The 18,112-nt window shown below is 32.3% G+C and overlaps 1 protein-coding gene across 1 annotated transcript in view; it reads left to right on the top strand.

Moving 5' to 3' along the window:
• Window positions 1-15,605, top strand: part of LOC143048673 (uncharacterized) — a 70,343-nt gene extending 54,738 nt beyond the window's left edge. The window contains exons 15-21 of the mRNA XM_076222479.1: window positions 722-876; window positions 1,789-1,865; window positions 5,764-5,832; window positions 11,719-11,819; window positions 12,338-12,559; window positions 13,132-13,349; window positions 14,000-15,605. Coding sequence (XP_076078594.1) covers window positions 722-876; window positions 1,789-1,865; window positions 5,764-5,832; window positions 11,719-11,819; window positions 12,338-12,559; window positions 13,132-13,349; window positions 14,000-14,149 — 992 coding nt within the window. The 3' untranslated portion in view covers window positions 14,150-15,605. The remainder of the gene's footprint in view (window positions 1-721; window positions 877-1,788; window positions 1,866-5,763; window positions 5,833-11,718; window positions 11,820-12,337; window positions 12,560-13,131; window positions 13,350-13,999) is intronic.
• The last annotated feature ends 2,507 nt before the right edge of the window (window positions 15,606-18,112 follow it).

The raw sequence follows: 18,112 nt of genomic DNA, 5'->3' as shown, positions 1-18,112 counted from the left end.
ATTTTTCTATAAAAAGTTAGAAATTCAATATATAGTATATAAAGACATTATATTATTGACATTTAACAAATAGATCATTGCATTGATGTTCATATGGCTGGAAGTTAGCTTATTTTGGACTGGGTAGCCATCATCTCAGGAGTGTATGGACATTCATTTGAAAATGAATAAAAAAAAGGCGTATAACTGAATATTTGTGGACTTTTGATGAAGTTGGTACAACAATTTATCCACACCAGAGTTAGATATCTCCAAAGGATCAAGTCTGAGAGGGATGTAATAGCTCTGGGATTAATATATCATACTATCAACTGATATCAGTAGTCAACAATTGATTATTTATGACTTTTTATTCATTTTCAAACTTCTAATATAAACTTATAAAGATATATAGCTGCCCTTTGTTTTCATGCTTAATGTATTATCTGCTTTTAGAAACTGAAATATTAAATAAAACTTACTTTAAAAAATCAAGGCTGAAGGAAAAAAAAGGATGTGCATGATATCAGAACAGATAACTTTGAGTTTTGTGAAATTTCCCATAAATTTCGTTTGTCACATTGCTAATGTATTTAACTTACAATATGAAATGATTAATGGATGCATTGTTAATGCTGGTTGACTAGGATCAACCCTGTGTAAAGCATTAATAACAAATATCATTGGTGTATTTTGTTAAATTGATAATAGTTGAGTATTGCTTACTGTTGTCTATTTTCAGATCGTCGTGTTTCGTGTAAAGATTTAGGTCAGGGTGACTGTGAGGGTTGGTTGTATAAGAAACGTAGTGATAGAGGAGGAGCCTTCAGTTCTAAGTGGGTCAAAAGATGGTGTGTGATGAAAAACTATAATCTTTTCTACTATAAAAACAAAATGGTAAGATGAATCAGGGCGTTACTTTTGATGTTTAGATACACCATTCAATAAACTCATCATAGATACCAGTACTAAATTTAGTATATATGCCAGAGGCACGTTTCGTCTACAAAAGACTCATCAGTGACGCTCAAATCCAAAAAAGTTAAAAAGGCCAAATAAAGTACGAAGTTGAAGAGCATTGCAAACCAAAATTCCTAAAAGTTTTGCCAAATAAAGCTAAGGTAAATTACTGTGGATTCATTTATTTTTGTGGGTATCAATTTTCGTGGATTACTGAAAGCTTGCAATTCATGGATATTTGATTTTGTGAGTTTGCCAATCTCTGTATACAAAGCATTGAAAATATATTAGTCGTTGAACATTTGAATTCATTGTTCACCTGTACCCACGAAACCCACGAAAATTGGTATCCAAAGAATAATAAAGAATTCACAGTAGTGTGTACAGACATGAAAACAAGACAAAGCCAATGTGGCAATGCAGTTAGAATATTCTTCTACAGATATATGGAAATAAAATGGTTGATACATCAAATATATTTAAGATAAAGGTAACATTAGTGTACTGGTGTTTATAAATTGATTGAGAGAAAAAACAAACCCTGGTTACAAACTAAAACTGAGGGAAACACATCAAATATTGGTAAGAAGAAAACAATGGAACAACAGAAACACCTGAAGTGTAACAAAAACAAATGTCAACATACATACAAATGAACTATATGATAACAATTGCCATACTCCTGACTTGGTACAGGACAGTGTGTTAAGTTATGTATAACTCTACTAAAGTCTGTGACATCATCCATTTTATGTAGCTAGACCATTACAATTGTAAACTCTTACCAAACAAGATATATTATTTACTTCAGACTTGCTTGTTAATCAACATAAAATCTGTATTTTTCAGGATCAGAAGGCTGAGGGTGTTATACATCTACCTGCTTTCCAAGTTTCCCCAGCTCCAGAGGTCAAAACCAGTAAATAGTAAGTGGTTCATCTCCCCTGTATTCTGTTTGACATGCATAATTCTTAGCATCGATGATCAAATAAGTGCCTTTTCTGTTTGATATGATTTGTTCATTAGCCTCATGATGACTGATAAGTGCCTTTTGTGATTGGCTTGTATATTGTTGAATATCATTCAATAGCATTCATAATAAAAGAAATCTATTCGTGAGTTCTAGTAAGATAAAATATGAATAAATCTCATCTTAGGTGTGATATGTTGATTCAACCTATTCACGAAAATCTGATGAATTGCCATGTTGATATCACTTAAAATGACATCACAGTTCAGATGTGTTTATTTTATTTTTAATAGAAAGTTTTCATTTTATAGTTTGACAATTAAGCTTTATAGCTGTATCTTAAAATGATTTTTTTAATCTTGTTAAATTTTCGGGACCAAATAGTTCATTCTCCTTTCAAGAGTTTAAATATATTTAATAATAATGTCTGCTTATTAGTTTCCTCCCATTAACTCATTCTGACATTCCAAACTTACAATAGAATAGATACCTATAGTAACTGATTGTGTAATTGTTGATCAATTTATTTTTTGCTTCCTTTGTTAGTACGTAAGTACTAGATCCTGTTTATAGATAGTTGTTTGCTCGTACTTTGTATTTATATGTTTATTGTTTGCTTAGCATGTGCCAATCAACAGAGGTAGATGTAGTTTCACTTACGGTATTTTGATTTTGTAAAAAACAAATGATTTAATAGTTATTTCTTATTACAATAGATCACGTATATGTATGTTGTAATACTATGTACAAAAATACTGATAATCAGTTTTCCTACTGTAAACCAACATTTTTTATGGATACTTTATTTCCCCTTTATCCCTTTCAAGTCTATCTGTGGTGATTTTTTTTCTCAATTTTCTTGTTTACTTCATGTAGTTTAGTGAAGTAAATAAGAAAATGTTCGCAACAATTAATATTTGCTTTATTTTTTTCTACTCCCATATAGGTCGCAAAAATAAGTTTGTTAACAGTATTTAGATAAGCATAATTTTTAGTAGTTTATTATATAAAATATTTTTTTTTCATACATGAATGATCTTTGGTGAAAAAAAAATGACATTTTGTATTTGCTGTATATGAATTGAAGGAAATGTATCACACTGTGAGATAAACTTGACTTGATACAGCATCTTAACAACACAAGTAGATAGAAAAAAGACTCATATGTTGTGACCTCTTTATATATATACTTCCGTACGTACCCATACAAGATCTTTAGTTTGTCATTTTTTTGTCGAGCCTGCAACTTTTGTTGCAGAAAGCTCGACATAGGGATAGTGATCCGGCGGCGGCTACGGCGGCGGCGTTAGCTCACTTCTTAAAAGCTTTATATTTTAGAAGGTGGAAGACCTGGATGCTTCATACTTTGTATATAGATGCCTCATCTGCTCATGTTACGAAGTTTCCGTCAGTCACATGTCCAATGTCCTTGACCTCATTTTCATGGTTCAGTGACCACTTGAATAAAAAAGTTCAAATTTGTTGTAATGTTGAATTCTCTCTTATTATAAGTAATAGGATAACTATATTTGATATGTGCGTACCTTGCAAGGTCCTCGTGTCTGTCAGACAGTTTTCACTTGACCTCGACCTCATTTCATGGATCAGTGAACAAGGTTAAGTTTTGGTGGTCAAGTCCATATCTCAGATACTATAAGCAATAGGGCTAGTATATTCGGTGTATGGAAGGACTGTAAGGTGTACATGTCCAACTGGCAGGTGTCATCTGACCTTGACCTCATTTTCATGGTTCAGTGGTTATAGTTAAATTTTTGTGTTTTGGTCTGTTTTTCTCATACCATATGCAATAGGTCTACTATATTTGTTGTATGGAATGATTGTTAAGTGTACATGTCTAGCGGGCAGATGTCATGTGACCTTGACCTCATTTTCATGGTTCAGTGGTCAAAGTTAAGTTTTTGAGTTTTGGTCTTTATATCTAATGCTATATGCCATAGGTCAACTATATTTGGTGTATGGAAATATTTTATGATCTTTATGTCAGTTGAGCAGGTTTTATTTAACCATGACCTCATTTTCACAGTTCATTGCACAGTGTTAAGTTTTTGTGTTTTGGTCTATTTTTCTTAAACTATAAGTAATGTGTCAACTATATATGTTGTATAGAAGCATTGTTAGCTGTACCTGTCTGCCTGGCATGGTTCATCTGACCTGGACCTCTTTTTCAAGGTTCATTGGTCTTTGTTTAGTTATCTTGGTTAATGTTAAGTTTATGTGACAGTTGTAATAAAGCTTAGCTTTATACTTAGGACTATCAACATAATATCAATGATTAGTATAGAAGGCGAGACATTTCAGTGTGTGCACTCTTGTCTTAAGTTTAAAGTTGGTTATGATAAAAAAACATAAGTATAGAGAAAATTTGGACATTTATAAGATTAGACATAAAGAATGAGAAGATCATGAACGCTATTTTGTCATTGAATTCAGGAACTATATATAAGCAGAGAAAGATGTTTTTTATATTAGTAGAAGTTTAGCATGTCACTTCTTTATTTGGATATTTTTTTATTTTTGTTGTGCTTGTAACAATGTTGCTAGGGTTGTTAGGTAATGGGCTTGATTCTTGACTAGGGTTATATATTTGAGTCTTAAAAATAGGATCAAGATCAAAGATTTTTTGGATTCTTGCTAAAATGATCAGGACAGACATGATGTCTTCCTGCACATATATATATGTTAAACCAATTTTTTACCCCTGCCACTATTTAGGAGGAATTAAGTTTCACTATGTCCCAAAACTTATTTCTGTTCTTTAACTTTAGTTTGTCTCAACCTAATGTTGAGGAACTTGTATATATATTACCATAAAACACAGATCAAGTTGAAATTTGGATGTACCAGTTTAACAGTTTTCTAGTTATGTCCCTTTATAATGTTATATGTAAAAAAAAAGGGGGGGATCATTTATATCCCATGGACACCTTCTCCACATTCTCCATTTATTTTATTTAATGAAACCAATGCATGAGGATATGGGCTACAGTAGTAGAAGATCATATAAAACAATCAGTATTATTTTAAGTAATTAGTTTATACACTATCTAGTGTAGCATTTAAACATTATTTCCTGTTAGTTTTTGTCCTCATATGAACTATCTTCAAAAGAAGTATTGTTTTTTTTTGTCAGATTATACCTAGTTCATATTTTGCTTTACTTGTTTGTTTTTCGTATTCAAATAATTGCAGCTTTTTCATATACAAAACTTTTCACTTGGATGCACCCAAGAAATGTAGTTGTCACAAGGCCCCAGATCACCTGACTAAGATGTCACATGACTTACATGTTCCCTTGTAAAAAATGAATAAATACAGTGTAAATGTTAAAGAATAATTTTATAATATTATATGAAACAAACAAATTAAAGTCAAGCTGATTGCAGGCGGTTCATCACTATTAACTATACATTTCAGATCTATTCTATAAATAACTTAGATTACGGCTGATTTACACAATGAATATAACAAAAGAGATTATCTGCAATATCAAATATTTCTTAATCTAGAGTTTAAGGGAAAACATTTTACTTTCTATATCGCCAAACATGTATGCTTTGATTCTGGTAAATATCAAAGTGTTTGAAATGTACTCATATTGAATTGATGCCTCAGGCAGGACTATCCTCTGCAGTGTTGATACTCTGCTGGGATGTGTAAAGGGCTCTGTAGTTGAATTAGTCTATAGAGAGAAAATGTCGACCAGCCATAACACTAATTGACCCCTCAATCCCTCTTTTGTCTGACAGCTGGTTTCTTATACATCATATACATGTCTTAATAAAAGAAGACTGCTTCTAACTCTTTTATGAACAAATTCACTATTTCTTTTTCAGTGCATTTAAAATCCACAACCTAGGAACATCATTTCTATTTTCATCAGACAGACAAGAGGATATGAAAAAGTAAGTTGTGGAAGATTTATTTTGAGGAAAGGGTATCTATTTTCTTATATATGATATATGAATAAAAATAGAAGTGGGGATATTCACACATTATATATCAACCCAGTGACACAAAAAGCCAGGACAAAAAAAGTCAATATAGTTGGAAAATAATATAGTCCTGGTTTTTCTGCAGATATACTTTGTATTTGCAGTTTTAATTGGTAAAAAATTGTAAGGATTCTGCAGAACACAGTGTCTTTCCTTCTTTTGCTGTTAGTTGCAGGCTCAACAAAAAAGGGGAAAAAAAATATTCAAAATTTTCCTCTAGTTACTATCTTTTTATTGTAAGATGCTTCTGTTCAAGTTCTGTAAAATTCAGGAATGGTTTATGAATCTAATAAATGTTTTAAAAACTACATTTCTTTTCCATCAATTACAAATACTGTGAGTTCAATTATTTTCATTGGTAATATTTTTAATAAATTGAGAAAATCTTGCTTTTTCGTGGAAATCTGATTTCATGGTTAGCATACAAGCCTATAGAAAGTTGAGAAAATATGTGAAACATTTAGTTTACTGGTCCAGCTGAATTAAAAAAGACCTGGGGTCTGTTGTTCAACTTGTCGTTAGGGCTAACGCGTCGTTAAAATTTCTTAATCATTCGATTAAAATTAATCATATGATTAGTGTGTTGTTCAACTTGTCGTTAATTATAACGCGGCGTTAAAAAGGCTAAAACTGTCGTTAAACTTAATCCACCTCTTTGAGGTGTATTAAATTTTAATCATATGATTAAAGCATCCAAGATGGCTGCTGTATCAATGCAAAAATTAGTTTATCCTCGAAATATGAGGCGTTTAAGAGATATTTAGCTCCTGGAAAGAGATTTCAGCCATAAAATACCTTAATATTTGAAAGAAACACAATATAGTTGCTAGGAGTTGAGTTGAAACATAAATTGGAAAGAGATTTGACAAGATGGGGCGAAGGATCGGACGCACTCATACAATGGGCATTTGATAACAGAGAGAAATTGCACATTTCTGCAGTTTTTCGTTTGTATAAATTTTACCGCTCAGTGACAGTGTTGATAGCAAAAAAAACTAAACGTACGTTGAGACGGGCCACATGTTATTGTGCGGAACCATTCATCAAATTATGACGAACAGCTTTCATAAATAATTTATGTTACCATAGCATTAATGTACAGGCCATAATTGATTTTCAAAGTAAGTCTTTGCTAATTTCCCCATTTTCGAAGTTCAAATATTAGCACTTTCAGTTTCAGTAGCGCCCTTGACCTAGTCCTAACTGTTTACGCAGGTAAATTATGATGGGTGAATTCGTCCCCGTATATCTCGGACCTTACGATTTTTATCTTTACACGGAGTTTTTAAACAGTGTATATTGTTTTCCCATTTAGTAAAGCTTATGAGCTATGAGGATCCAAATCATGGGTGGATCCAGCCATTTTTTTGGGTTCCAACATAGCCCAGATTAAAAGGGTTGTTTCAAACCTCACGTCGCCTTTCAAAAACTTTGATTGTCAAATAAAAGGGGGATTCCAACCCCCGGACTCCCCCTTAGGCCTAGGATCCGCAACTGCAAATATTTATAATGAAAATATACTGCCATCAGTGTTTAATATTACTGATTAGGTATTAAGAGACTGAGTCAATAAAATGTCTCATATTTTTTATCTGACACAATATACAAAAACAAGCACCTGTTATTAAGAATCTAGGAAATCTCATATTCGAGTGTCAGATATATTTCAAAAGAAGTATTATACCATCGTTGGGAGATCTAGAGAGGTACAACAATGTATGATTTATGTGACTAGTGCTTGTTTTTCCAGATCATCACAGCCATATATCTTTGATTTTTTTAACTTCCAACTCATCTGTATATAGATGCTTCTCTGGTTAGTCCGAGTAAGAAATGATAAGTATAAATCAGGCGCGGATCCAGAAGGGGTTGGGGGGTTGGAACCCCCTTTTTTGGACGATCAATGCATTTGAATGGGGACATGTAATTGGACCCCCCCCCCCTTTTTGGGTTAGGACCCCCCCCCCCCCTTTTGTCCTGGGTTAGGACCCCCCCTTTTTTAAATGGCAGGATCCGCCCCTGTAAATGATCATAAATTGCATCAATATTAAAAAATAAAGAGCATGCAAATATCTCATAGAGCAAATAACACGGATAATTTATATTGACCATTTGTTATATGGTTGTGGTCTTCAGTGGCGACACGTACATGCAGGTCATGTTCCGGAGCACCTGAGATAACCCCTAGTTTTTGATGGGGTTCGTGTTGCTTATTCTTCAGTTTTCTATGTTGTGTGTGCTATTGTTGTCTGTTTGTCTTTTTCATTTTTGGCCATGGCGTTGTCAGTTTATTTTCGATTTATGAGTTTCACTGTCCCTTTGGTATCTTTCGTCCCTCTTTCATAAATTAATTTCACTTTACAATGGATCAAATCTACGAATGGATCCAAGTAATGGGTGCAGTAGTAGGTCCACAGGAGTTTTGAGAGAGGAATTCTTGGCATGTAACAGATGGAAAATTTAGGGTCAGAATTCATAAAACAAACATGGGGCAGTGGCAAATATGGCATGCATATTTGAACACACAGAGGGTACCCCTGGCACAGGCTGTTTTCCTCCAAAAAACATAAATCTATTTCTCTTCTATGTGACTTCAGACTTTATGTTTTCAATTTTAGTTTCACTTTCTATATTCTGTATTTATTCTTATGTAAGCCCGGCCCAAGGTGAAAAATAACTTGATGCAGGAATATATTAATAATAAACATCTTGGAGTTGGGCTATTTCTTTCTGTCACCCGGGTGGGGATCAACTTCAACATGCATGCGTATAACGACACTGAAGATTTTCTTTTTTTTTTTTAAATCATGAAAGACAGTTGTTGTCCTTGAATAGATCAGTTAGAAAGCAAGGTTTGAAGTTTAAGTACACTGGAAAACCTCATTTCTAGTGTTGAAAATAGAGGGAGCAAAAGTTCCACATCCAGGGAATATTTTTATATAAAGAACTTTTTATTTGAAAGGTTTATCTTTTTTTCAGTTTAATTTAAAAATAAAAAAATTAGACAAATTGTGATTGGTCTTTCTTCCTTTCTTTTGTTATCTTGTGAATTATCATGTTAAAAATCCAGTAGCAAATACGTCATGCCTTTATATAACGGAGAACAATTAAGAGAATGTATTTCAAACAAGAAGCTAAACTTTTTGCCACAAAAATAGATACATAATCATAATTCATAGTTATTTTATTCACAGTGAGCAGCCATCTTTGTTGGTCGGTTGTAGCACAATCTTTTCAAATGGTAAAAAAGACCACACAATAGGTTCAAGGACACAGTTATCGTCCTTTGGTTTTCGTTAGTTAGTCCCTACTGTGAACAGTGTATAACTTGCATTTGTATTTGATACACTTTCACAATTCATTTCTTGATATCTAATGCATGAAATATTAAGAAGGGGGCTGTTATTACATGTTATAAAAATTTGGGTGCTGAATCTTTATGTTAAGTAGTGATTTGGTCAGTTTAAAAAAGGTCAATTTTTATTACGTCGGAAGCTGTCAGTTAGAGCTGGTAGAAGTTTCTAATAATTTGATATTATTTGTCTCACTAGTAGTACACTACACTGTAAAAATCTTTTTGAGAAAGAGTAGGTGCGATTTTTTAAATTTGAATTTATTGTCTAAAAGAAATGCTCTACGAAATAACTGTGTTCTCGGGCCAATAGGGACCAAATAAACATCTTCTACTTGTATACCGTAAATCAGCATTTGGATGTGCCTGTAATTCAGTTGTTGCATGTCGTTTGTTGCTATATATATTATTGTTTTACGTTCTAAGTTTTGTTCATGAATATATATAAGGCCTTTAGATTTCTAGTTTGAATTGTTTTACTGCCTTGATTTGTCATATCTATAGGTCTTTAATAGCTTATGCTTCGATGTGAGTTTTGCTCGTTGTTAAAGGCCATACGGTGACCTATATTATATCTGTTAACTACTACATCTTGTGGTTCCCGATAGGGAATTGTCTCTTTGACAATCATGCCACATCTTCTTGTCTTTATATTTACTATTAGCAAAGCCCATACCGCATAGTCAGCTATAAAAGGCCCCGATAAGACAATGTAGACAATTCAAACGAGAAAACTAACGGCCTTATTTATATATATATAAAAAAAAAATGAACGAAAAACAAATATGGAACACATAATTAACAAACGACAACCACTGAATTACAGGCTCCTGACTGGGAACAGGCACATACATAAATAATGTGGAGGGGTTAAACATGTAAGCGGGATCGCATCCCTCCCCCAAACCTGGGACAGTGGTATAACAGTACAACATCAGAACGAACTATTTCAGAGGTGTTTTCAGGGGCCCAGGCCCCCTCCCCCTTTTGTGGAAAAAATTTGGTTGATTATATAAAGGGAATCACTAAAGCATGATTGGAGCGGGCCCCCTCTAAGGCAGTCAGTGCCCCTCCCCCTTTATGAAAATTTCTAGAACTAACAATTTGAAAAGGTTCTCGGACTGTGCCATTACATTTGCACAAGTGATTATTTAAAATTGTCACGCTGTATCTTCTTATGCAGTGTGAACTGCAATCGATTACAGTTCTGTTATTTATTACGATCTACACCATCCGTAAAAATGATCTGAAATGTTAACTTGGCATGCCATACTTGATAAAATGCGGACGTGAAAGAAAGCACCCTTCACATACGCGTCAATGGAGATCGTTATTCCAAATTATTTCGTCATTTATAAAACAAAAGCGTATCTTTCGCATGTGTAAAAGGTATGACTTAATTAACAAAAAATATTTTAACAGATATTTAAAGGAATCATTATGTAAAAACAAAGACTTCAACTGAATTATCATTGCAATCACGGACACTGTCGTTGTTGTCAGACACCAAATTCCGGCATTAAAATCATGGTCATCAATGATGCATTTTGATTGAAGAACGAAGACAATCTCTGACATTGCTTCTGAGTTAGAACAGTCACATGTTGTATGATAAGACTATTTCAACAACTATTGAAATTTTTAAATATAATTAAGAAACAAACTGATTTCAAGTTACTTATTGAATGTTGGTTTTTCGACCACCTGCATGACCTCATCATTTCAGATACCAAGATTTATGAGCAATAACATGAAAAACTCTGGCCCTAGTCATAATTTAAAGTGGAATGCAAATGCTGATTATTACAAAATGCACCCTAAACCATTTTCATGATAAATAAATGCATATTACTTTTGAATTTGAGATTACTTATAAATCAGTGCATTCACTGAAATTATTTTTTCATTCAAGCATATTTCATTTTGAACTGGAAACATATCTAAAATATTTTTATGTTTCCATAAGAAAAAACATGAACATGTTATAAGATATTTATTCAATAATTATTGGCACCCAAAACCTGTTGAAAAGAAAAATGTTATAATTTAATGCACCAAAGGAAGTTTTGTAGGCCCTGATTTACAATGCATTGTGGGAAACACTTGCTAACTACCCAAATTTAATCATATGATTAAAAATTAATCGGATGATTAGTAAATACAATGATTAAAATAAGTTGAACAAAGCAATTTAATCATTGCATTTACTAATCATCCGATTAAGTTTTAACGACTGATTAAAATTAATCATATGATTAGTTTAATCACAAGTTGAACAACAGACCCCAGCTGAATTAAAAAAAATCATGATAATTGGTATCCGACAAATTAGAAAGATAAATCAATAGTATTGATTATCACAGTATTGGTTCTTGTCTGCTTGAACAAAATGTTTATTACAATGCTAGTAATATGAATAATATAACATCTGTTTATTTCTACAGATGGATGAACAAAATGGGCCTGGCAGCTATTGCTTATGATGAGAAGAAAGTCACAGAGCATGCTATATTTCCTCATGTTAGACGGCCTAACGACAATAATGGTAGGTCTTTTTTAGTAGCTGTTGTCTATAAAAAGAAGAACCTCACAGAGTATTCAATATTTCCTCAAATACACAAAGATCTATTGACTAATACTCAAGTTATTGTCCTGAAGACAACTGGTTAAGATTTAAGGGCAAAAAAGGATCCAAAATAATTAAGGATTTATTTTCAGCTGCATTCAGGACAATAACTTCAGTATTAGTCAATAGCTATAGATCTCTATGTATTTGTACGGTACCACAAGGTTTCATACCAACAAAGGTTTGGATTGTTATTGGGGATTATGGTCCTTACCTTTCAAGAAAAAAGAATTTGTATATTCTTATTCAAATTCTTTTTTGCATTTTTCTCAGGAACTACTTATCAATGCTTTCTTAAAGTCAGAAACCACCATTCTAGTGAATGAATTGATGCATTTTGACAAATAGCACTTAAAAACTTTCTGTGAGCCGACTACATTTGTACTAACAGCAGAGGTAGCATTAGTGACCGCTGAAAGTTCTTGTTGTTTTTTCAGATATTGCCGAGTTTAGTGAGAGTGATGATGAAACGCTAGACTCAGCCAACACTAGCAATACAAGTAAAGATACAGACTCTAGTGGTCATGGGTCGCCTGATATAAGGTCAAGGTTACCCGTTAGTGAAGAAGACGAGGTTGTGTTTAGGAACCGTGGAAGTGGCTGTTCATCTTTCACAACAGGCAGTCTTTACAGTTGTGTACCAACAGAATTCTCTGATAGTAAGTATCTTTATAGTTGTGTACCAACAGAATTCTAAGTATCTTTACAGTTGTGTACCAACAGAATTCTCTGATAATAAGTATCGATGCAGTTGTGTACCAACAGAATTCTCTGATAGTAAGAATCATTAATTATTTTTAAGATAATTTTTCATTCTTTGATTTTTTTCTGGTTTAAGTTATAGATTCTGATTGCAGAATACTTGTTGTTACATTATAAAAAGTGATATTTTTTTTTCATAGTCAAATATTGTCTGATACTTTAAATAGGCATATTTTTTTCAGATTCATCAGTTAAAGAGTTCTTATAACACTATATATATATATATATAGAAATATTGTTTGTTTAAATCAACTTATTTGGAACTTGCTAGCATGGTAGAGTTTTATAATTTTTCAGACTTTTCATAAATACCGGCAAGTTTTACGGCAGAGCACATTGTGTTATAAGTTTGTTGCCTTGAGTTTTATGCTACTGTTCCAAAGCAATTTCGAGGGATTGCTTAAATATTTTGTCCACATCACACATTTATCAGGTTATAACAAGTTTAATCTTAATGTTGTTATTTCAGATTCAGAATCATCAACAATAACAGGGTTTTCACAAAGTACTGACGATCTGACGCATATTTATCGTACAATTGAAAGTGAAAATTTGACATTTGATGGCAAAGATAAACAAAAACAAAGGAGAAGTGCAATAAAATCTGAGAGTTCTGGAGATGGGTTACCTTCTGGTGTACAGGTGGAAAAAGTCAAGAAACTTCACTCTTTAGAAAGAACATTAAAGGTTAGTTTATTGCATTTTTCATTTTGAAAAGTTAGATGAACAAAGAAAACTAGATTAATAAGTACATTAAAGTTAGAGCTTCAGAATTAAGAAAGCCAATCAACACAAAAGTGGAAAATTTATTTGTATATTCCAAATGATGACTGATATGTCAACATTATTTTCATGCCACTTTACATCTTAAATCATTACACCGAGATACAGTCCTTATCTTAAATCAATATAAATATTTCATAATATAGTCCTTATCTTAAATCAGTGCATCATGATATAGTCCTTATCTTAGATAAGTACACAATGAAAAGTAAAATCACAAAAATACTAAACTCAAAGGAAAATTAAAAAAAGAAAGTCCCTAATAAAATCAAAATCAAATGATAAAACACATCAAACGAATGGACAACAACTGTCATATTCCTGACTTGGTACAGGCATTTTCAAATGTAGAAAACGGTGGATTGAACCTGGTTTTATAGCTCTAAATCTATCACTTGTATGACAGTCGCATCAATTTCGGATATATTCCTTATCACAGATGATATAGTCCTTATCTGCTAAGATTGTGTTATAGATCCAACAATTAATTGAACATGCTGAAGCTGGAATATATTATGATTTTGCATGTCAAGTGTTGGAATTTTCTATTATAGGCCAAAGAACAAGAATTAGAAGCCATTGATAAACTTTTAGTAGATGGAATGGGAGCAGATACATTAAAAAGATATCAAGACCATTTTCTGTTGTCTGCTTCAATGAGATCTTTACCTACACAGTCAGATTCTGATGAAGAAAGCTCATAAAAGACTTTATTATGTTATTACTAGGGATGTCCATTTCATGAAATTCATGTACTTGAGTATTTGCCAAACCACTAGCCTAAATTCACATAGACACAGATCAGATTATAGAAAAATTATAATGGGTACATGGGTTGGAAATTTCTTCAACAAATAAGTGGTCTTTTGATTTGTAAGAAAGCAAAATTGTGTGAAAATTGAATAAAGTAATGAATTTCATATAATGTTTATGTTCTCTTCCTTCATGTGTCTTGTTAGACGTTGTAATCTGTTCCTCAGGGGGGATAATAAAACTTTCTTTAATATTACATTATGCAGGGGTCAATATACCAGGCAAAGTGAGCGACTATATGTACGTGTTGAGGCTTAACTTCTCCCTGATGCTGAAGTCTCCCTCTTGGGTCTTCACTTATCCTGTTCGGCTGCCTGGGAGCAGTCCCTTCCTTTAACTATAAAGTGTGGTGACCCCTGAATTTGAGGTAATATTCTCTTGTAAGGTTTGGGATTTCAGTAGGTGAGTTCACTTGCAATTATAGTTCTATTTACAACTACAATTTTTATGGCGTCTGTAATGAAATAGAAGAGTGCCATTACTCTATCTTAAAAATGTTTATATAAATTTTGACCAAATTACTGTCTGACTTTTTTATCGTTTTATTTACGTAATCATGAAGTTTTTATCAATTAAGTGTGCTGCCAAATTTTCATCTGATATTAAATAATGCATAATAAAAATTGAAGACTTGATACAATAAATTGAATAATGTTCATTTCTAATTTAGGGAAGTTTATATAGTGAGCTGTACTGCTAAATTATTTCAAACTAAAACTTGAAGTCTTCTTGTTGTCTTTATACCAAATATAGTAACAAATTGATATAATGGTCAATGTCATGTTGTGTCACTTTTTATTCATACTCTGGGGCTCATTTAGGGATGGGATTTTTTGTTTCAATTTTTGTGTTAACATTTTAGTTGCTATGATTTTAGCTATGTTCAGCTACAGTATAAAAATATGTTAGATAGGTGTTCAAAATAGCAACTATTTGTATTTGGCACAAACAAAATCTGTTGAAAAGAGAATGCGTAAATTAAACTTTTCCTAAGTTTTTTAGCTTGGTATTTTTTTTTAATGGTGTATATTAAATTAGGAATACAATATTTCACAAATGTTCCAGCTTTTATGTACAATATTATATCAGTTACTTCCATTGACCTTTCTAATGTTGATTTTAATTTTATAGGTGTCTGTGAATATCAATACCAAGTCTGTTTTGATACAGATACATTTTTTAGGGAAAATTAAGTTAAAATGTTGTATTTAAACTAAAACCAAATATAGTAGTGTAAAAGTGTTATGTGTTTTATATATTGTTATCTGTTTAAGGATTAATTATTTAATATATATTTTGTCATCCCTTTGACAGGGAGCTGAATACCAATAAATGTTGTTCGATTGGTGTTTTTGATATTTTATATAAAAATAGGGAGATATGGTATGAATGACAATATGACAACTATCCACCAGAGTTAAAATGAAGTGGTTGTAAGCAATTACAGGTGACAGTATGGCCTTCAACATTGAGAAAAACTCCATACCAAATAGTCAGATATGACAAAATGAATCAATTCAAATGTGAAAACAAACGGCCTAATTTATAACGAAATAATTTACAGGAAAAAAAGTCTGACAGAAATGAACCAACTGCATCCAACCACTGTACTAGAGGCTCCTGAATTGGGACAGGCACATAAAGAATGTGGCGGGGTTAAATCTGTTTGTGAGTGCTCAACCTTACCTATTCACACTGTTAAGATTTGGTTTTATCCTATCTTTGATAGCAGATTGTCCGTGTATGCTATTGTTTTTAAATATCCTCTTCTTAAAAGCAAACTTCCTATGCAGTATGGGTTTTGCTCAGTTGTTTTACAGTGACCAGTTTTTTTTTCTCCATTTTGTCTAAGGTGAAAGTTGTCTTATCCCACATCATTTATTTTTGTTACTCACATGACTAAAATGTAATTAGTTAAAACAATGATAGCTAATCACACTGCTGAACAACCAATACATCAAGCAAAGCAACATCACTTATATGGAACATATTTAAATGGAGACAGGCAATACATCAACCAAATACATATCAACCCTTTAAAGGGCTTATTGCTACCTAACATCTAGATCACCATTAATTAAGAACTGTGGTTGATCAGCCCAATTATCAGCAAATATCAAAGGAGCAGATTCATGAAAGGTTACAAATTAACCCATGATTTATAGATACCAGGATTATAAAAATGTTGTACACTAGACGAGCATTTCGTCTACAAAAGACTCATATGTGACTACAAATTTTGAATAGAAATAGTTAATGTATAACTTAATACAAAGTAACTTCTTTATTTTCACATCACATTCACATTATAAATTAAGTTTAGATTCCTCAATTATTCATTATGTTCAAAAGTTAGTCTTGGTACATTTTCCCTGATTTTACAACATTTTTTGGAAAAAGATCATTGAACCTAAAAAATTGTTGTTTCTTGAGATTCGAATGACTTTACATATGGGCTTTATGGCTGCATAATGGCTTTACATATGGGTCGTGTTGGTTGTGATCATTATTGTAAAATTTGGGTAGTCTGAATTTCACCTAACTTTTCTTGAGAATGTTCCTTGGAAGAACAAGAACAGCTGATTTTTTTGTCAATGTACATGTATAAATAGACAAAATTTAAGATTTAAGGAAAAGTTTAATTGCCAGACAATATCTTTTGTGCAGTAATTGAGTATTTTACCAGTATTTGTTGTATAAATAGTTATCAAAGGTACCAGGATTATAATTAAGTACGCCAGACGCGCGTAGCACGTTGGAGTGGAAAGATAACTTTTGATTTGGAGTTCAATTGATCAAAGGTCAAATTAAATTAACAACCTTGTTTATTGGACTTAGATTTGAGCAATTCTTTAGTTTTCCATACATTGTCAGCACACCGATTCAATAAAAAAATATGCGGATTTGTGATCTTTATCGCCATTAAGCAAACATACGGTTTTAGAAATGACGTACACCTGCGTGCGCTTTACACTCCAAACGATGCACTGTCAGTTAACATAATTATGGGCTTGCAAAACTAATTATACCTTTAATTCTCACAAGCCATATGGAAACCTTCTCAATTTAAGAACGTAATGCTGTAAACAACAAAGGGGTCAGTGTTGATAAGATGTACCAAGTATTCAATAAAAAGTTAGATGGCTCCATAGGAAAACAAAAGAAATTTACTATTAATTTCTAACATTCATCCTCACAATCACTTATAAATGGGATATTTGTGAAAGAAATTTACTCTCAGCTATGTAATGAAATAAAACATAAACATCATGATTTAAATGTCATAAAAAACAATATATTTCAAACTTTGGCAAATTTGGAATTATAACAAAAATTATCTGTAAATTTACATATTTGGACCACAATGAAACTTTGGAAAACTTGGAATTAAAACAAAAGTCATCTTTAAATGTACATACTTTGCAACAAAATGCATCCAACACATCTCTAGAGTTAGAAACATTACTAATAGAGCAGAAAACTTCTAGAAATGACCATCTATTAAACATTAAAACTATACAAGAAACATATCTTCAAATTATAGATCTTTGTCCAATGTGCCAATAAGCCTGATAATATTGTAATAGATCCACCAATCAGGAAACAAACTCAAGAACAAGAGGTTCATCCTACAGAAAATCATGAGATCAATGAAATAAATACATTAAATAAAAATATTTAAATGTCGATCAAAGTGGAATCCAACAAGAAGTAAATGATCTTCCCAAAATTAAAGGGAAAAACAACGGACAAAATCTAAGGCCAAAGAAGAAATCAGTCTAGATAAGGCATACATCTCATAATTAGAGACACAAATTGAAAGGCTTACCTCTACGGTAGAGATTCTACAAAAA

Source organism: Mytilus galloprovincialis, chromosome 10, assembly GCF_965363235.1.
Source record: "Mytilus galloprovincialis chromosome 10, xbMytGall1.hap1.1, whole genome shotgun sequence".
In the NCBI taxonomy this organism is placed as follows: Eukaryota; Metazoa; Mollusca; class Bivalvia; order Mytilida; family Mytilidae; genus Mytilus; species Mytilus galloprovincialis.
The sequence above is the reverse complement of the archived record's forward strand: the minus strand, read 5'-3'. Positions and strand labels throughout refer to the sequence as shown.